Below are 17,447 nucleotides of genomic sequence, written 5' to 3'. Positions count from 1 at the left end.
CGCGATCTGCGGTGGCAATTCGGCGGGAGGTCCTTCGCTCCGAGGCGGAGTGAGGGACCTTCCGCCGAATTGCCGCCGAATACCTGGACGTGCCGCCCCTCTCCGGAGCGGCCGCCCCAAGCACCTGCTTGACAAGCTGGTGCCTGGAGCCGGCCCTGTCCACCAGACCTGCACCTTCTGAGTGGGTCACAAGTGAAATCATTATGGGGGTAGGGGTATGTCTCAGCTGAGTCTCCAGGGGCCAGATTCAGCTTTGATGTAAGTGGATTAACTGAAGTCAATTGAGTTGTATCTGCTTACAACATGAGGTGAATTTGGCCAAATCTGTGTATGTCACAAAATTACTATGGAAAGTAACGTGTCTGTGCTCTGCTGTGCTCCTGGCTCCTCTAATCTGAAAGGCCTTGGTCTTTTCATCTTTCTCCAGTACATCCATTCAGGTGGAATAGGTATACACGAGTCTCTTGCTATAAGGCACAAGATAAAACATTTCCATCTGATCTCATGTCTGTGGTAAGAGGTAGGCACCAGTGTGTGTACTTTGCCCTGATGTCTTTTCACTCTCTCTCCAGAAATCAACTGACAATTTGCTCTCTTTCTTGAGATCCCAAAATGGTGCCAGTCTTGGCTTCACCTTTGTCTTTTACTGGGTGGACACAAAAAGGGTGTGCCCTGTGGTTCATAGCAAGACCTTCAGGGTATCAGCCACACACAGTCAGATTCTTGTGTGAGTCACCCAGTCTCCTGGAGACTTTAGGGATATGAATGGCCTGACAAAGAGGAAGCACTCTGATGTTCAAGCTCTCCAAGTCATGTTTGGGAGTGTAAGTGTCATATCAAAGTCTTGAGAAGAGGAATCAGTTTTCCTTGGGATAAGAACACTGCCCTTAGTCTTTTGTTTAAGAGCCAGGAAAAAGGGTTTCTTTTCTCAGTACAGCTTGTAGCAAAGGGGAAACCATCATTCCGCTGGATTTGTTACAAAATTCAAAGCTCTTAAAAAAAAGCAATTTAAAGCTTGAGGGTTCAGTAACAATCCAATCTGTAGCCAAGTTGAGTTGATCTAGGAATTCAGAGGATTTGCTCTCTTGGTTACGTTGCTTCAGAGATTTTACTGACTTTCCTGAAGCCAATTGTAGCCTTGGAGTTAAACTTTAATGTTGGGAAAAACTTGAAAATCTATCTGTCTTCAAGATCAATCAAAGCATTCTTCATACTTTCCCTTGGCTTTTTTACTTCATTATATTTCTTTTTTAGCCAAGTTTTTTTTCTTCCTCACAGCCAACTTCAGTCTCAGTGAAGTCCTAATGATTGCTACATTGCTAATATCACAATCATTTCCGTAAGAGCTCATACATTAGAGTATCAATATTTTATATGCATCCTGGAGTTCTAATTCATCTATCTAGAGAACAGGTTCAGCCCAGACAGCAGCAGTGTAACCTTTCCACACACCCTGCCTCATGCCTGTGTGTCTCAGCCCAGGCCTGGAAGGACCCACCATTAGGAAGAAGAAGTTGCTTAGTTTCCATGGTCTGTTGAACTCTGGGTGCTCTTTTTAAGCCTTCCAACATGGATGTGGGTTGTGATGTTGTCATACCTCTCCACCAGATTGATTTCGTGTGGGCCATTTTTGATCACTGCTGATCTTGGCTGGATTTGAATGAGCGGCATTAAAGATGATTATTTCCCTGCAGGATGACTCAGAAGCAGAAGCTGGGTTATGAGGGAAAGGGTTGTTATTTGCAAACATATAACCTATATCATGTTCAGTTTGCCTGCTTGCACGTTTCTGTGTGCAGGGAGCATTTCAGCAGCTCTGATCCAATTTAAACTAGCGCAGTGTCATTCAAGTTGTTTTTTTCCTGTAGATGCTAGTTAAGAATAGGGGATCATCATAGTTTGGGTTTTTATTTAAAAACCAGAAGATGCAATACCCTTACAGCATGTGACTCAATAAGTTTGTAGTATGCAAATCAGCTGTATTATATGACTTGACTGCGTTACCTCTGATGCTGTACTACCACTCTCAGAGAGCGAGCTATTGGAAAGGACAGCAGCAAAGCAACACAGGGCTTGGGAGAGTAGAAACAGAGAGAGAATGAGAGCAGCCTGCAACAGAGATATCATACCAGTTTGTCTTCAATAATTAGAAAACAGGAACGCACATAAGCACAAGGTAAAAAATGATGACCAGGGCAGGCAATGCAAGGGACCCTGACTCTGCAGCCACTAAGTTACTCCTGTCTAGTGAAAGGAGTAAAGCCTAAGATGGGATCATGTAGCTAAGGGCCTCATTAGCTTGCTGGGGATTGCACTTAAAGTTTCATCCATTTCTTAAGACACGATTGTTCTCTGCCCACATCCTATCCCTTTATTGCCTTGTGCACTTCTGAGTAAAGGAGCCAGCATACAAGAGACTTGAGATTATAACCATTCATGATGGTGAACTGCATGTAACCTATAACCTTGTTTGTACCCATTCTTAGCCTACACTCACACTTGAGCCAGAATGCATCATGGAATCACAGGGTCAGAAGGGACCACAAGGGTCATCTAGTCTAACCTCTTGCCAAGATGCAGGATTTGTTGTGTCTAAACCATCCAAAACAGATGGCTATCCAGCCTCCTTTTGAAAACGTCCAGTAAAGGCGCTTCCATAACCTCCCTAGACAGTCTGTTCCATTATCCTGCTGTTCGTACAGTTAGGACGTTTTCCCTGAGATTTAATCTAAATCTCCTGTGCTGTAGTTTGAACCCATTGCCTCTTGTCCTGCCTTCAGTGGCAAGAGAGAACAACTTTTTAAGGCAGCCTTTCAAGTATTTGAAGACTGCTATCATGTCCCCCCTCAATCTCCTCTTTTCCAAACTAAACATACCCAGTTCCTTCAGCCTTTGCTCAGCTTACTTGCATTCTATCCCTTTGATCATCTTTGTCACTTGCCTCTGGATCCTTTCCAGTTTCATTACATCCTTTCTATACATTGGTGACCAAAACTGGAGAAAGTACTCTAGATGAGATCTAACCAGTGTCAAGTAGAGTGGTACTGTCATTTCCCTTGACTTGCATGCTGTGCCTCTGTTAATGCAACCTAAAATTGCATTTGCTTTTTTTGCACCAGCATCATCCTTGCAGCTCCTGTGTACGTATATGTGTTTATGTCTGCACACATTAGTGTGAGTGTGTACACACACACACACACACACACACACACACACACATCATACAGTTAATAATTAAAAGAATGTAAAGGCTACAAAAAGAAGCACCCAAAAACCATGAAATGCTCAACTAATGTTTTCTGTATGGAATTCTATAGGTGGTGGTTTTTGGTGAAATTTTTTAAAGAAAATCTATAAAGAAATCCCTTCCTGTGGAATTATATGCTAGACAGTAATAGAACACTCTGTACTTTACAAAATGTGCACTCAGTAAGTCATTGCTTCATTGAGGGCATAATTTTGAGTATTCAGTTTGCAGAGGAAGAGATCATATAAAATCAGGCATTCCACAAACGCCCTCAAGAGATCATATTCCACACACACTTTCTCATTAAATGAGAATTTCTCCTTGTCTTACATATTCATGCATAGTATCAATGGAACACTGAGAGGCTGTTCGTAAAACCTGTTCTCATATAACAAAAACAAAACAAAACTGTGCATTCATGAAGTATGTTTTCTAAACTCTGAGAACTTGGACAAATCCAAATGGATTTGTACTGTGCCCCAGAAAGATACATCAATGAAGCAGAGACTGTGTCCTTCACAAATTTCAGGCTTCTAACCCACTGAAGCACTGGAGCTGTTCAAGATGTGGTTACAGAAATTGTTGTAAAATGACAAAATTGTACTTTTTTTCAACTCTCTTTATATTTGAACTATTTTGCTCAATTGTTTTTTCAAAATATTCTCTCATGGGCTGAGGAAAAAAACCTGGACAATTTCAGCTTTTAAAAGTAAAAATTCATAAAAGTTGTAAGTTAAGTGAAAAAGGCCCACTGGAATGGTAACACTCAGGCTGTGTTAACTACCAGTCCACCTACACACTGTGTGGATGGGATTTTCAAAACCTGTCAGAGTTAGCCCAGCACTGGTCACTTTTGAAAATACCAAAAGAGAGAAAAAGATCATACAGACAGATCAGATGTAGATATAATCCACAGAAATCTGAAAAAACTTTTGCCAAGTGTCATGGGCTCGGTCAACATTCATTTAAAAAACCCCACCTGTCAACCTGTGTAGGCCCCATGTGCTGCTAAGTGTTTCCAAAGAAGCATAGAAGGTATGCAACAAAATTATTGTGAAGAAAGTCTCAGCACAGTACTCAGGTTTTCATCAGAGATACAGTGTTTAAAATCCTATGTCCTTCAAGCCGCATTGGTGGAGACTGAAAATGTCCAGACAAGGGAGATGAGACTGTCTAGCATTAATACACAATTTCTGTACAGCAAGTGATGGCAAAAAATCAGGATTATTTAACCTAGCAAGAAGAAAGATTACAAGTGATTCCTCTTGCATATTCGTAATGATGAAAGACAGTGAAAGCTCATCAGTCTCTATTTTTACTCCTATACTATAATCAATGGATGACTAAGAGGGCTAGATCAAACTGAGAACCACTAAAAGTAACTGCTTTCCACGGTGTGGTCGGACAGTAGGACCTTATAGGCGGTAGGCCATTGAGTCAAATGCTGTGGCTGGACATTTGTAGGAGGACTGCATAGTCTTATGATGCTTACTAATAGCTGTAGGTATGCAAGCTTGAGTAATGAAGTTAATCAAACCTCATGCTTCATAGTGTAAAATGGTCACTTTCAGGTGTCCAGAAGGAGCCGTCCCCCAATGTTACAGCATTGTAGAACTGACAAATGTTCTTTTTCCTATATTACTCTTAAGTGAGGCACTTTTCTGAGTCATTACCCAGCAGGCATGGCTCAGTACTTACAGTATTAACCCTGGTCTGGCTTTTGGCGAGGTGATATCATGGGAACTGTTTGGTTTACTCTACGACATAGCCAGGTCTTTGATGACAGCACTATGCACTTTGGCAGGGGCATCAGCAGAGGGGTTTGGGTTGCAGCGGCACTTGAGTGCAGGGATGAACGCTTGTCTTTCTGAAGCACTCTTAATTTTAAGATGCTGAAGTAAATGTCGTGCCTGGTACTTGTAGTAAGTTGGCTGTGTACAATTTTGATCTATATACAACTAGGACATTAAGACATGAGCAAAGAGCTGCAAGACCTCAGAGATAGTGGATTGAGCCTCTCATTTTTTTTCCTTCATAGAACCATAGGGATTTCCTGAATATTTATGAATTTGTGGTTTACTTACTGAGTTAGAGCCTGATCTTCCGGATGGTCAGGTCAACACACTCAAGTCCCATCGAAGTCAATGAGAGTTCTGTGGAGGAAGAAATACCTGCATAGTATTTAGAGATAACGAAGTGGTAGCTCCATAGAAAACGCTGATAACTGACCAGTGATACCAACTCATTCTCTCATAACAGGAAAGTAAATAACTCCTGTCACCTTGGCTGAGGAATGAAGAAGCACCGGTCCATACTACTGATGAATATTTCCAAAGTCAGCTGACTTTGTTGGTGGAATATATGTTTGTAGTGTAAGCCACTGTCTCTAGTTTATCTCAAGGTTATTATTACTATTATTGAGTGCTGACATAGTGCTTGTACTGGACATATGTAGGAGATTCAGTCCTTGCCCTGAGGAGTTACAATCTAGAGCAGTATGATAATACTTTCCAGTTTTCTAACACTTTCTATCCAAGGGTCTGAATGCACATCGCAGACATTAATGGAGGAAACTTCCCAACATTCCTGTGAGTGAGGTGTTAACAACATCATTTTACACATGGGGAAACGGAGGCACCAAAAGCTACTTAAAGAGATAGGAACATACAACACAGATCCCATGATTTCCAGTCCTGTGATTTAACTGCACGGGTTCTCCTTCTTTTCTGCACACAGACACAATAGGTTAGACACATTTAGTATACCACGTGATGGTCCAAAATTGAAGAGGTGTCGGAATTTTGCAGAGATCATTGTAGGAGGACTGTGCAGAAGAAGCCTGTGTGGAGGAGGGAATTGTTTGGAGGTTAAGTCATTCACAGGCTCAGGACCCATCATGTGATGAATTAGCTAGTTGGCTTGGTCTTCAGGGAGAACTGACCTATGGCTAGAGAAATGTAGGGCATTTGCTACAAATTTCTTATTTCAGAAATGTTAGGTGACGACAGTTCCAGAATTTAATTGTAACTCACAGAGCTTGCCTACTGAGGGCTTTCAGTGTCTCTGCAGTGTTTGGGAGCCCTGAAGTGTATACATACACATATTTATAATGTATAAATACATGTGAGCATAGATAATATAAATATAATATATGAACGTCAATGCACACACAAACTGCTTTGCATTAAAAAGTGTGAGAAATTGCACCAGAGCCTGAAAGCATGAGCTCCTTTTACAGTGAGAAAGGAGGGATGTGATTTCATATAGCCCTTCTTGCCGATCAACAAGAAAAAAAGCAAAGTGCAGGTATAATTTACATCCTGAGGCAATTGAGAGTAACACTAAGTGAAAGCAAAACAACCCAACTGGCTAAGCCTTCAAGGCATGCAGAGGCTGAATTGCGCTCTCTCTCTCCCTCTCTCCCTCTCTGTGTGTGTGTGTGTGTGTGTGTGTGTGTGTGTGTGTGTGTGTGTAATTGAGGGAACAGGGACACAGACTGGGAGCTAATCCTTCATCCTTATTCAGTGAAGATGCTCATGGAATTCACGAGCGTTTTGCCTGTGTGTCAGAATTTGCCCCAGAGTTAGTCTGCCCAACATACCTTGTGGGAGCCTCCAGAGGAAGATTGTCCAGTAGAACTCTGATTAGCCAGATTAACCTACTGTATGCTTAGATTGAGGTGATCTGGGATTAAGTTGCAGTATATTCCCATGTGTACAGGGTGCTGGTTTGTTCACTCCTTTTATGGTTTCCTTGTTGGAAGAATGTTTTAGGCCAAATTTTCAGACCTATGAGCAAAAGTTGTGCCTGTGAAGTGTAAGTGTGTGTGTGTGTGTGCACACCCACTGAGTAACTGTGTGAGCAAAGTGTGCACTTGTGTGTGTAAATCAGGTGCAAGGCCAAAGGATTAGTTGCCTTGCAGTTACCCATTTTGTTCTGCCAATGTAAATACACAGGAAGGGGAAGTAAATTTCTCTCCAGGGCCACTTTGAGCCTATTCAGTGGGTGAGTAAACTTTGACTGTCTCTAATTTTCCTCTTTGGTTTCTCTTAGCCTCTCCCACCCTTGCTTTCCTATCCCCTCCTCCTCCTTATGACACTTATTATTTTTCAATCCACAGCAAAACAGTTCACATCAAGGTAATTGATGATGAGGAGTATGAGAAAAACAAGACTTTCTTCATTGAGCTGATGAGCCCACGCATGGTGGATATGAGTTTACAGAAAGGTGTAGTACTGGTTCTCCAGACTAATGTTAACATTCTTCTTTCCTCTTCTCTTTCTTCTCCTGCCTTCTTTTCTCCTCTGTTTTTTCCTTTTTCTACGATTTCTTTTTATTTTCCAACCGCTCTGTCCTTAACACTGCTGTGCACGCACAAACTTGTCACATGGTACCTATGGGGTTTTAGCCGGATGCGGCACTATCCTGCGGGGGGAGGGGAGGGAGGACCTTGGGAAGGGGACGAGATAGAGAGACTGTGTGTGTGTGTGTGTGTGTGTGTGTGTGTGTGTGTGTGTGTGTGTGTGTGTAAGCGAGAGATTAGGATACCACCCCAAAATTGCTGAAATGGCTCGTGGTGGGGTTTTCTATTGCTCCCGTTGGCTGGAAGGATTGGACCTCCGCATGCCTATCTGTGCAGCTTCATTGGCAAAACATCTACAGGAAACATACCCAGATTCCTAGAGGAGCTGTCAGCCTGCCTCAGACCCATACTAATAAAAATACAAGAGTCAAAGCCCACATGAAAGCAGCACGTTAGTTCTCAGAAGTATTTGGTAAAGTCCTTTAGCTTTATCCCAGACTGACTCAAGGAGCAACTGCCATCAGGATAAGGAAAGGGAAGAAAATCAACACCCTGTCTTTGTTTTTTTTTTATTTTTTTTTTTTGAGAGAGAGAGAGAGAGAGAGAGAGATCATGGCAGCCTTATGCATTGCCGTGGTATCAGACATAGTGTTGTGAGCTTGCCAGGGTGAAGAAGGAGCAATGCCAGTCTAGTCTGCAGGGTATTTTAATTCCAGCTGCCCCAGCCCTCTGGGGTATTTTAATACATGTTTCTCTTCCCAAGAGGTGGCAAAGACCTACAGTACTTCTGTGCCCAGGTAAAGCCGAATCTCTCAGTCACTGACCATCGACTTCAGGGAGAACAGGCTGCCTGGCCTCACTGGGTATGTCTACACCTGGGGATAAAAAACCCACAGCTGGCCCAGGTCCACTGACTCAGGCTCTTGGGACTTGGGCTCTGGGGCTCAAAAATTGCTGTGTAGATGTTCGGGCTCAGGCTGGAGCCCAGTTCTAGGACCCTGCAAGGGTTGGAGGGTCCCAGGCTTGGGCTTGGCGTCAACACCACAATTTTTAGCCCCGCAGCCCATGCCCCAAGAGCCTGGCCTCAGCTGACCTGGGCCAGCCACGGCCATGCTGCAGGGCTGGTGAGTAATGTTTATTAAACAGTTAGAAAACAACTAGAAACAAGAAACTAAAATATTTGTTGTTTTTAAATAAAAAGGGGGAGGTAAAAAAAACACCCAGTCCCCTCAAAGCCAAATGAGAGCTCCCCCCTGAATGGACAGCCACCAGCCTCACCCACGTCCATGTGTGTATGAATGTATGTATGGCTCTCTCTCTGTCCTGCTCCTCACCTCCACATCCAACGTCTTATCAGTTATGAGAGGGTGGGAGAAGCAATTGGTCCCTCAACTAAAATGTGTTTGATATCTTTGTGGCTGTTTTGCCCTTGGGTTATTTCTGATTGGTCAATGCTCTGTCAGCTGATGAGATATTATTACCATGTGACACTAAACTAAATGTGCTGCAGAAATCACCTCCCACTAACCATCAGCAAGGTCCAACCCTCCCCTTCCCCTTCACTCCCTTGCCCACCCCCATCTTCCTCCTCTAATACTTTCCCACTCACCCTAAGAGCAACTACTACCGATGTGCCATATCCAACAAACAAAACGCTGCCCAAGGCAGCAGCAGGAATGGACTGCATGTGAGAAACGTGTGGTGCTGCTGTGTCCGCTCCAACCAGCCAACCCACTGTACACGGCTGTCTTTCTTGTTGTCCCTACAGGAAGACCGTAAGGGTTAAAATAGTAGATGAGGAGGAATACGAAAGGCAGGAGACTTTCTTCATTGCCCTTGGTGAACCGAAATGGATGGAACGAGGAATATCAGGTGTGAGATCCTTTTTGAAAACAAACCAACAGAAACCAAACCCCAAATCCAAAAAAGTAACCCCTTCTTCTCCCTCCCACCCACCTTTTCTTCTCCTCCTCCTCCCCCGTTAGATGAATCAGCTTTTATTCTTTTCCCTCCTGTATTCTCGCTCTCACCCTGTTTCGGTGTCATCTCTGCCTTTTAGAGCCTAGCCTATTTCTGATCCTCCTTTTGTGCAATGCTTGGGCCTCGGGCCTTATTAATATCATCAGTTTTGATTGGTTTTATTTTGTTTTGATGACATCTTTGCTGCTACCCCTTCTCCCCCCTAATGCCGAGACTGAAGGGAGTGAAAAAGAACCGAAAAGAATGTAGTGCATGGCTATCTCTTCAACTCCCCTCTTCAGTACTGAATGTCCCTCCTTTGTCCCCAGTCCCTTATGGTGCAGCGTTGAATATTGTTGTTGGCTTCCTCTGAATCTTTGCTAAAAGCCTGTCTCACATAGCAGGGGAATCACAGTCACAGTGTTTTTGTTTTACAGTAATAATACTTTGCACTTCTCTAGCTTTTTTCATCCAAGAATCTCCAAGCACTTCACAAATATTCATTCATGGAGCCTCACAACCCTTCTGTGAGGTAGGTATGAAGCCTTATTTCCCAGTTTACATGCAGATAAAATGAGGCACGGGGAGGTGAAATGACTTGGCCAAAATCACACAGCAAGTGAGTGGGAGAGCTGGAAAAGAACCCAGACTCTGAGTTTCCAGTTTTAGTTGCTATACAGTACTTAAAATTACCTGTATCTGTCTACCTGCCCACACACTCAACCTCTTCCTGTACCACTGTAATCAGTGTGTCTTACCATCACCACAGTGGCTCCGGATCTGGCCCACTGAGTGTAATTTTTAAACATAAGCACCTAATGAAAGGATATCCAGATCTCCATTTTGGTGTCTGAGCTGGCACTCAGACAGGTTGATGTGCCTGTCTGAGCGTAATTTGGGCACAATTCCATTTTAGATGCTCCTATAACAAAGATGCCAAATGGGGCAATTAAGTATCATGTGATTTTAGACTCTTCAAATATATCAAGAACAAGATAATTCCATTTGTCCTAGAGGGTGGCTATTAATGTAAGTCTGAGTCCCATCGGAAATGGATTCTGCTTTGGATGATTTGTGTTTTCTGGGATGGAATGCGTCCCTGCTGGAGTCTTACCGTGAGTGCATCCAAGGTCACCGAGAATTCCTCTCAAGGCCACGCCATCAATGTCTCACAATGCAGAACTGGTTCAAACAAATGAGGGCTCCCCTGAGAAGCCATTTGATGGAGCCCCATCCTTACAACGCCTAGGCTTTGTTGTGCTACCTGCCCAAAGCAACTCCTCCCTGCCAGCCAGGGGTTTACACAAGGCTGGTGGAGAGGAACAGCACTGGCGTGTGTGTGTTTGAAGATGGGGGCATAAGGAAATAGTAGATGTGCCATTTCTGTTACTCAGAAGGAGGGCGATCCTTCTCTGTGCCACTGCCAGATGGGGACATTCCACAGCAGGCAATAGCTGTTCTTACCTCTGAGCCCTGTCCGCATGAGGCAGCTCATGCTCCACACCAGGTGCCATGGAGTATGCATTACTGTTATGTGTGTTGCAGTAGCACTCAGGGGCCCCTCTCAGAATCAGGGCCCTGTTGGGCTCAGCACTGTGCACATGCATAGGAACGCATAAGTAACTCTGGAGAACCTACAACCTAAATAGACAAGACAGACAAATGGCAGCAGACTGACAACGGATAGACAAAATGCCGAAGGTACATATCTTGTCAGCTACAGTTTTCTTATTTCCCCCAAAATATTCTCCCATTGTTTTGTCCACCCACCTCAGCCAAAGTTCTCCCCATTGCTGAGCCAATGCTCCCTTCTTCCACCCTGATCACCCCGCGGAAATGTTATTGGTTACCATGTGCACTGGGTTGGTGTTGAGAGGCCAGGGATGCATTGTGCTAGGCACTGTGGGCACACATAACAAAGAGATGATCCTTGTCCAAAACAGCTTGCCATCTAAGAATGTAGGGGAATGAGGGGGGCAGTGTGGGGTAGAAGGTACCCAGTCAGAAGGCCCCTGTGTCACAGAAAATGTCTAATGGCCTCCTGGCCTCTCCCATCCCACTGTACTCCTTGGTGGCAGCTCCAGCTGCTCTCCCCACCCCTACTCCATGGAGGGGATTAAGGAGGCTACATTAGAGACTCCCTGGGATGGGAAGAGAGGTCAGTGCAGCCTCTCTAGTTCCTCTGCCATCTTTGCAGGCAGCTCAACAGAGAGGGAGGAAACAGGTCACATCCCACCAGTATTTCAGACTGTCCCTCGTGGAGTGGTTCTCCATGTCTCAGGGGCTCAGTCTGAAGCTGGTGTGAAACAATAGCTCAGAGAGGTATGAATTGCCCCATTCATCTCAGCTGGATGATAACTATTAAATCTGCTCTGGTGGGGCCCTCACTAACACCACCACATAGAGGACTCTTGGGGTGGGCACTTCACTGGCAACACCCCCACATGATTTGGGTGAGATGGTATCACCCAGGGTCCCCCAGTGAGTAGATGGGGGCTTCCTTATCTGAACTGAGGGGACACCCAGCCTGCCCCAAAAAAAGGAGTAGCGGTGGGTCCCTCAGCAGGGCAGCTCTTGGGTGGGTGACCCTGGCCATTACCAATCCAAGTGAGGTCAGGTCCATAATGCAGGACCAGGGCAATTGGGGATCCCTATGTTGGAGAGGGCCTATCACCTTGGTTTGTCTTCATCCGGCCCTGCGGACAGTACAGTTCTCCTCTCATGCACATGTTCTGAAGTCCTTTGGCTTCTTCTCCTCCTCACTACCAATGTAGAGCATAATGGGGAGCAGCAGAAGACACACTGTTGGAAGTCAGTTGAGAGGAACTCAGCAGGACTCTGCTGCACCTGTAGTGTCAGCCATTCATACTTGGATTTAGCGCTGCCATTGCTTCCATCTGGCTGCAGAGAAAGGACTGAGTAAGGTACAACAAGAGAGAGCTCGCATGAGACTCTGTTCACCCCCATTCCTGTGAGAGGGAAGAGGAAAGGCACCTTACATGTCAGGCAGGGGCTTGTGATAAAGGAGCAGGGTTGGTAGGTAGATGGTATGGGAAAAGCTTTGAGGAGACAGGTAAGGATCACGAGGTAGAAAAGAAAAACACTGTGATTTCTACTATGAAAATGTAAACCCATTAGGAAGAAAGGGCTCCAACATCTAGGACAGCAGAAGCTGAAGCCAAACAGGTTTAAATCAGTTCCAGTGAAGCAAGGGCCAGGCTGGTTAGTGACAGAGCAATGGCTTGTTGAATTTGCCAGTCAACTCTGACCACCTGAGTTTTATATCCTAGTTAGGTCAATTTGGTGGAACGATCCCAGTCCCATGTGTACAGTCTGTCTGCATTGCCAAATCACCATACAGTTAAGCACAAGTTTACTAGGGCCTTAATAGCAAGAGCTGCTGAAAGTTAGTACAATGGTGATTGGCAGATCAGCACAGGGGAAGCTTGCACAGTGTCTGTCAGCGTCCTGATGTTTTGTATAGCCCCTCGCTTCTGTGTAGTACTCCCTGGGATGAGAAACATCTGCCTGGTGCTTGGACATGACGTGATTCATCCCTTGTTGAAATTGCTTTTGTTTCTTATCCCACTCACGAAGCAACTTCCTCTAACCAGGGCACCACCCACCCGTTAACAAATCTCCAAATTAACTTAAATCGGACACTGTTTACATCGCCGTGCTGCTATGTCATGACAAAGACCATGTTTCTTCTCTCATTTACACCAATGTAAATTGAATGTAACTCCATTAAAGACAATGGGGTTAGATGGTGTAAAACAGGTACAAGTGAGGGCAGTGTCAGACCCAGAGGTCTGCTGGACAAATCCTAAAAGGCAGCTGTCTGCCTCTGTCACAGCGTAGGAGCACCTATCATCAGCCTCCATTTACCAGCAGGACGTGAGATACAATAGAAGAGGATGGTGCACTTTTTATTTGTCCACTTGTGAGGATTATCTGCAAATTTCCAAAAAACATGTCCACAGAAGAGGAAGAGATGCACACATCTCATTAGCCTCATTAAGGCGTAGCCAATGCAAGGGCTCAGCACTTAAAAATAAAGGAAAGGAAAGAGGGTTTCAATGTATTTTTACACTGTCACCATCTTAATCCTGTGACATTTCAAAAGATTCCATGTACTGTAGAGAGCTCCCACAAGAGGGCACCATTCTGTTGGCTTTGATGAAGAATTAGCTGGCACATAATGGAGATAGATGCACCAAGCATTGATGTAGTGCAAAGTCCCCGACTGACATGTGACAAGGTCAACATAGACACATGCACCTGTGAGGCAGACATGCAGAATCATGCAAAGACAAATATGTGCGCGTGCGCGCACACATGGGGCTAGGACTCCCTTGTGCTGGGCACTATACAGAGAATAAAAAGTTGGACCCTGTCCCCAAATTGGTTACAATATAAGACAAGACACAACACAGGGATACAGACAGACAAGGGAATACGAGGAAACCATGAGCCAGTATTGGTCAGCATGATAGGCTACACCCTCCCTGCTTAACTGTTGTCAAGAAAAATGAGAGTCTTAAGGAGGAATTTGAAAGAGGATAATGAACTAGTTTTGCTGATATTTACAGGGAGCTTCTCCCAAGTGTGAGGGACAGCATGGGCAAAAGCACAGATATCCTTCTTTGCAAATGTAACCAGTGGATGATACAGCCTGGCATCAGGGGCTGGTTGGAGATGGGAGTCGTCATCTCGATAGATAGGGTGCGGATAGGCCATGAAGGGTTTGAAAGCACCCACATACTTATGAAGATACGCACACACAAACACACATATGTGCATGCAGATACACACCGCCACAAAGAGAAGCACACACATATGTGTATGTACATGCTAACACATTCAGGCATGCACATTTTTGCAATGTGCACATTCATGCAGGCACATACACACATATGGAGAGCAAATGCAACGGTGATGGGTGTAATATAAAACCTGGATAGGCAGATGTGAGGATACGCAAACTTAACCACATACATGTAGGCACATGCTGGCATATGTAAATATGTAGATGCTCCATGCAGTTACACATACAAACATATACTTACAGAGACCTACTCAAAGATGTGCATGCACACACACAAACATGCATGTAGATACCATTAATATTAAAGTCTGTCAGTACAACGATCACTATTGTCATCACGTAGCCTGGGCCTTAATGACTCACAAGGCCACTGAGAGAAATTTTTTCAGCCACTCTTGGCAGGCCCAGGTAAAGTTGTTTTCGATGAGGAGTTTCTGTTTGTATATTCTGCTGGCATATTTGTACCTAGCACACAGGATGTGGTTTTCTTCAGCGTGTGCCCTTGTGGTTGGTGCCCTCCATTTAGCTCTGTTGCATGCAGGCTGGTCCCAGCATACTGTCGGACTATCTCACACTTCTAGATTGTCCTTCAAAGTGCCTTCAGAGCATTACTTCTGGCCTCTGTGGGAGCGCGAGCATGTCCCTTGACTCAGCAGACTAGAAAGTGATCTTTTAGGTAATTGCCAGTCAGGCTGTCTAGTGCCAGAGCCAGCACATTTCAGTTGTGCTTTCACGATCCTAGCTTCAATGCCAGTGATTTGGGCTCACCCAGATGCCTTGCTATCCGGCCAGTTAATCTTAAGAATTAAGTAATAGGCAGCACTGATGAAATGCATCCAATGGCTAATGTGGTTTCAATACATAGTCCACATTTCACAGCCAGAAAGCACAGACGATAGAGTGTCAGTTGGCACGTAGGTGCATAAGACAAGCATTTACATGCTTAAGTGACGACCCCAGGGCAGGATTTGGATATCTTAATTTGGATCTGGATCTTGGTTTGATGCCTTGTGCCACTGAAATTCCAAACTCTGTCATTGAGCAAGCCCAAGGTGCTGCTCTATGAATTCAGCAATTTATCATAGACTCATAACTGAAGGGATGCTACCTAGGACAATGATACAGGACACAATGATCAGCAGAGTATAGTCAATCCAGACTTTTGGCTAAACTCTCCTACATACATATCAATAGACAGCACCAGCGAAGAATATATCTCTAGTATTGACTAGAGCTGAGGCTTATACTGGAGAAGTCTTGGCCCATTGATTGGGATCCCAACTTATACTGGAATATGTACCTTTGCCAGCTCACGCTCAGAGCTTGGTATCTATATTACAATCTTTGTGAGGCACTGAGGCACAGACTCATGAAATCTATCCCATCCCTCATCTCACACATGCTTTTTGCTCGTTTCTCTTGGTGCACTAATGCCAGAGGGCAGACCCAGCTCCCATCAGTTTACCTGTATCTATCACAGCACTACTGTGAGACTGTAGAAGGCATCTGTCTATCCACCTGCCCATCTCCTATTCCCTACCCACCCCATCCCCAAAAATAAACGAACGTGGTGAATGGCCACTGTGGCAGCAGCTACTTTAACTCACTCTGTGCTTTGATGAAGATCTTCTGGCAAGTGCCAGTGTTCAGCTGGAACTGTAGGGACTTAAGAATTGCAATGCCAGATCAGACTGGTCATCCAGCTAGACCAGGAACCTGTTGCCAAGAATGCCCAGCATGAGGGCTGGTTGAAACTTTTTTTTTAAGCAGAAAAATTGGTTTTTGACTAAATGAAAATGTTCATGGAAAGTGTCTGATTTCCTTGGAATTTTATTTACCGTATTTATTATTTCATTGGAAAACCCCAAACCTTGAAGCAGGACATTTTTGGGGTTTCAGTTGAAAATTTTTCAGTTTTTTGATGAAAATCCATGGAAAAAAAGACATTTTCTGGCCAGCTCTAGCCAGTACTAGATATCTCAGAGGCAGGTGCAAAGATTGGTGTCATGGATGACTAGGGGACATCCTTCCCCTAGCTCATTGATGTTTTCATTATCCATATAAATATCTAATACAGCTTTTTCCACTAAATAATTTTGTGTCACCTGCAATGTTTGCCCCTTTTCTGCTCAGTCCCTTTTCCTGATCATTAGTAAATATATTAAACGGCCTCAGTACTGGTATGGAACCTTGTGGCACCTAACGGTTAACCTTTTCGCCCTGACGGAAATAGACTGATTATTCCTATTCTTTGTTTCCTGTCCCTTAGGCAGTTTCTGATCCATGATAAACTTTATTTTGCACCCCAGGGCTACTTAGTTTCTTGAATAGCCTCTTGTGAGGGACTTTTTCAAAGATTTTCTGAAACTCCAAATAATTATATCATGTAACTCTCCTTTCTCAGCTATTTTGTCAATATGCTCAGAGAATTCAAATAGATTAGAACAGATTTAGTGTTGGTATCTCGCCAACGTCCTGTGATGAAGACGGATAGCAATTCAATAGGGGCATATCAATGTGCAAGGTGTACCAATAAAAGTAACCCTCACTTAAGTTTGGTAGCACTGAAGTGGATAAGCAAAAAACTAATAGGAAATGTGAATTTCCTGCCCAGCAAGTAAGGCCAGGGAGGGTGGTGGGGAGCAGGGATGTTGATTCTCTCCATTCTGCCACCTGCCCCCAAAATTTGCTACTCTTGTCTCCCTCTCCTTTTCCAAGAAGCTAACTAATGGATTCTCCTGGCTGCATCTGTTCCTCTTATTTGCAGTGACAGGGACCAAATCCCTGTCAACTGAGCATACCAGGACTTAGAAGCCTCCCAGCATGTTGAGCCACCTGCCTGGCCAGCCTTCTGTCAGTACCTTTCGAGTGTCCCTCTTCGTTAAAAGGTGACATTTTTGGTTTCACTGTTACTCTCCTGGTGGCTCTGGTGTCACAATAGCTCACAATTCAGACCTAGGTATTTTGCTACTCACCGCCCTACAATGCCAGAGAAGTCCAGGCTGTTTGTACTCTGGTCACACATCAGCCTTGACAATTTTTGTGCACTCCAGAATTACAGGAGCAGAGCTTGGTTTCCTTTTTCTGGGAGCCAATCCCCACCTTTTGCT

The 17,447-nt window shown here is 44.4% G+C and overlaps 1 protein-coding gene across 1 annotated transcript in view; it reads left to right on the top strand.

Annotated features, from left to right (window-relative positions):
• SLC8A3 (solute carrier family 8 member A3) overlaps positions 1–17,447 on the top strand; it is a 187,327-nt gene that overhangs the window by 127,243 nt on the left and 42,637 nt on the right. The window contains exon 3 of the mRNA XM_024218833.2: positions 9,319–9,422. Within this exon, the coding sequence (XP_024074601.1) occupies positions 9,319–9,422 (104 nt within the window). The remainder of the gene's footprint in view (positions 1–9,318; positions 9,423–17,447) is intronic.

This window comes from Terrapene carolina, unplaced genomic scaffold (genome assembly GCF_002925995.2).
Source record: "Terrapene carolina triunguis isolate 2854851 unplaced genomic scaffold, T_m_triunguis-2.0 Scaffold96, whole genome shotgun sequence".
In the NCBI taxonomy this organism is placed as follows: Eukaryota; Metazoa; Chordata; order Testudines; family Emydidae; genus Terrapene; species Terrapene triunguis.
This window is presented reverse-complemented; position numbering and strand designations above follow the sequence as displayed.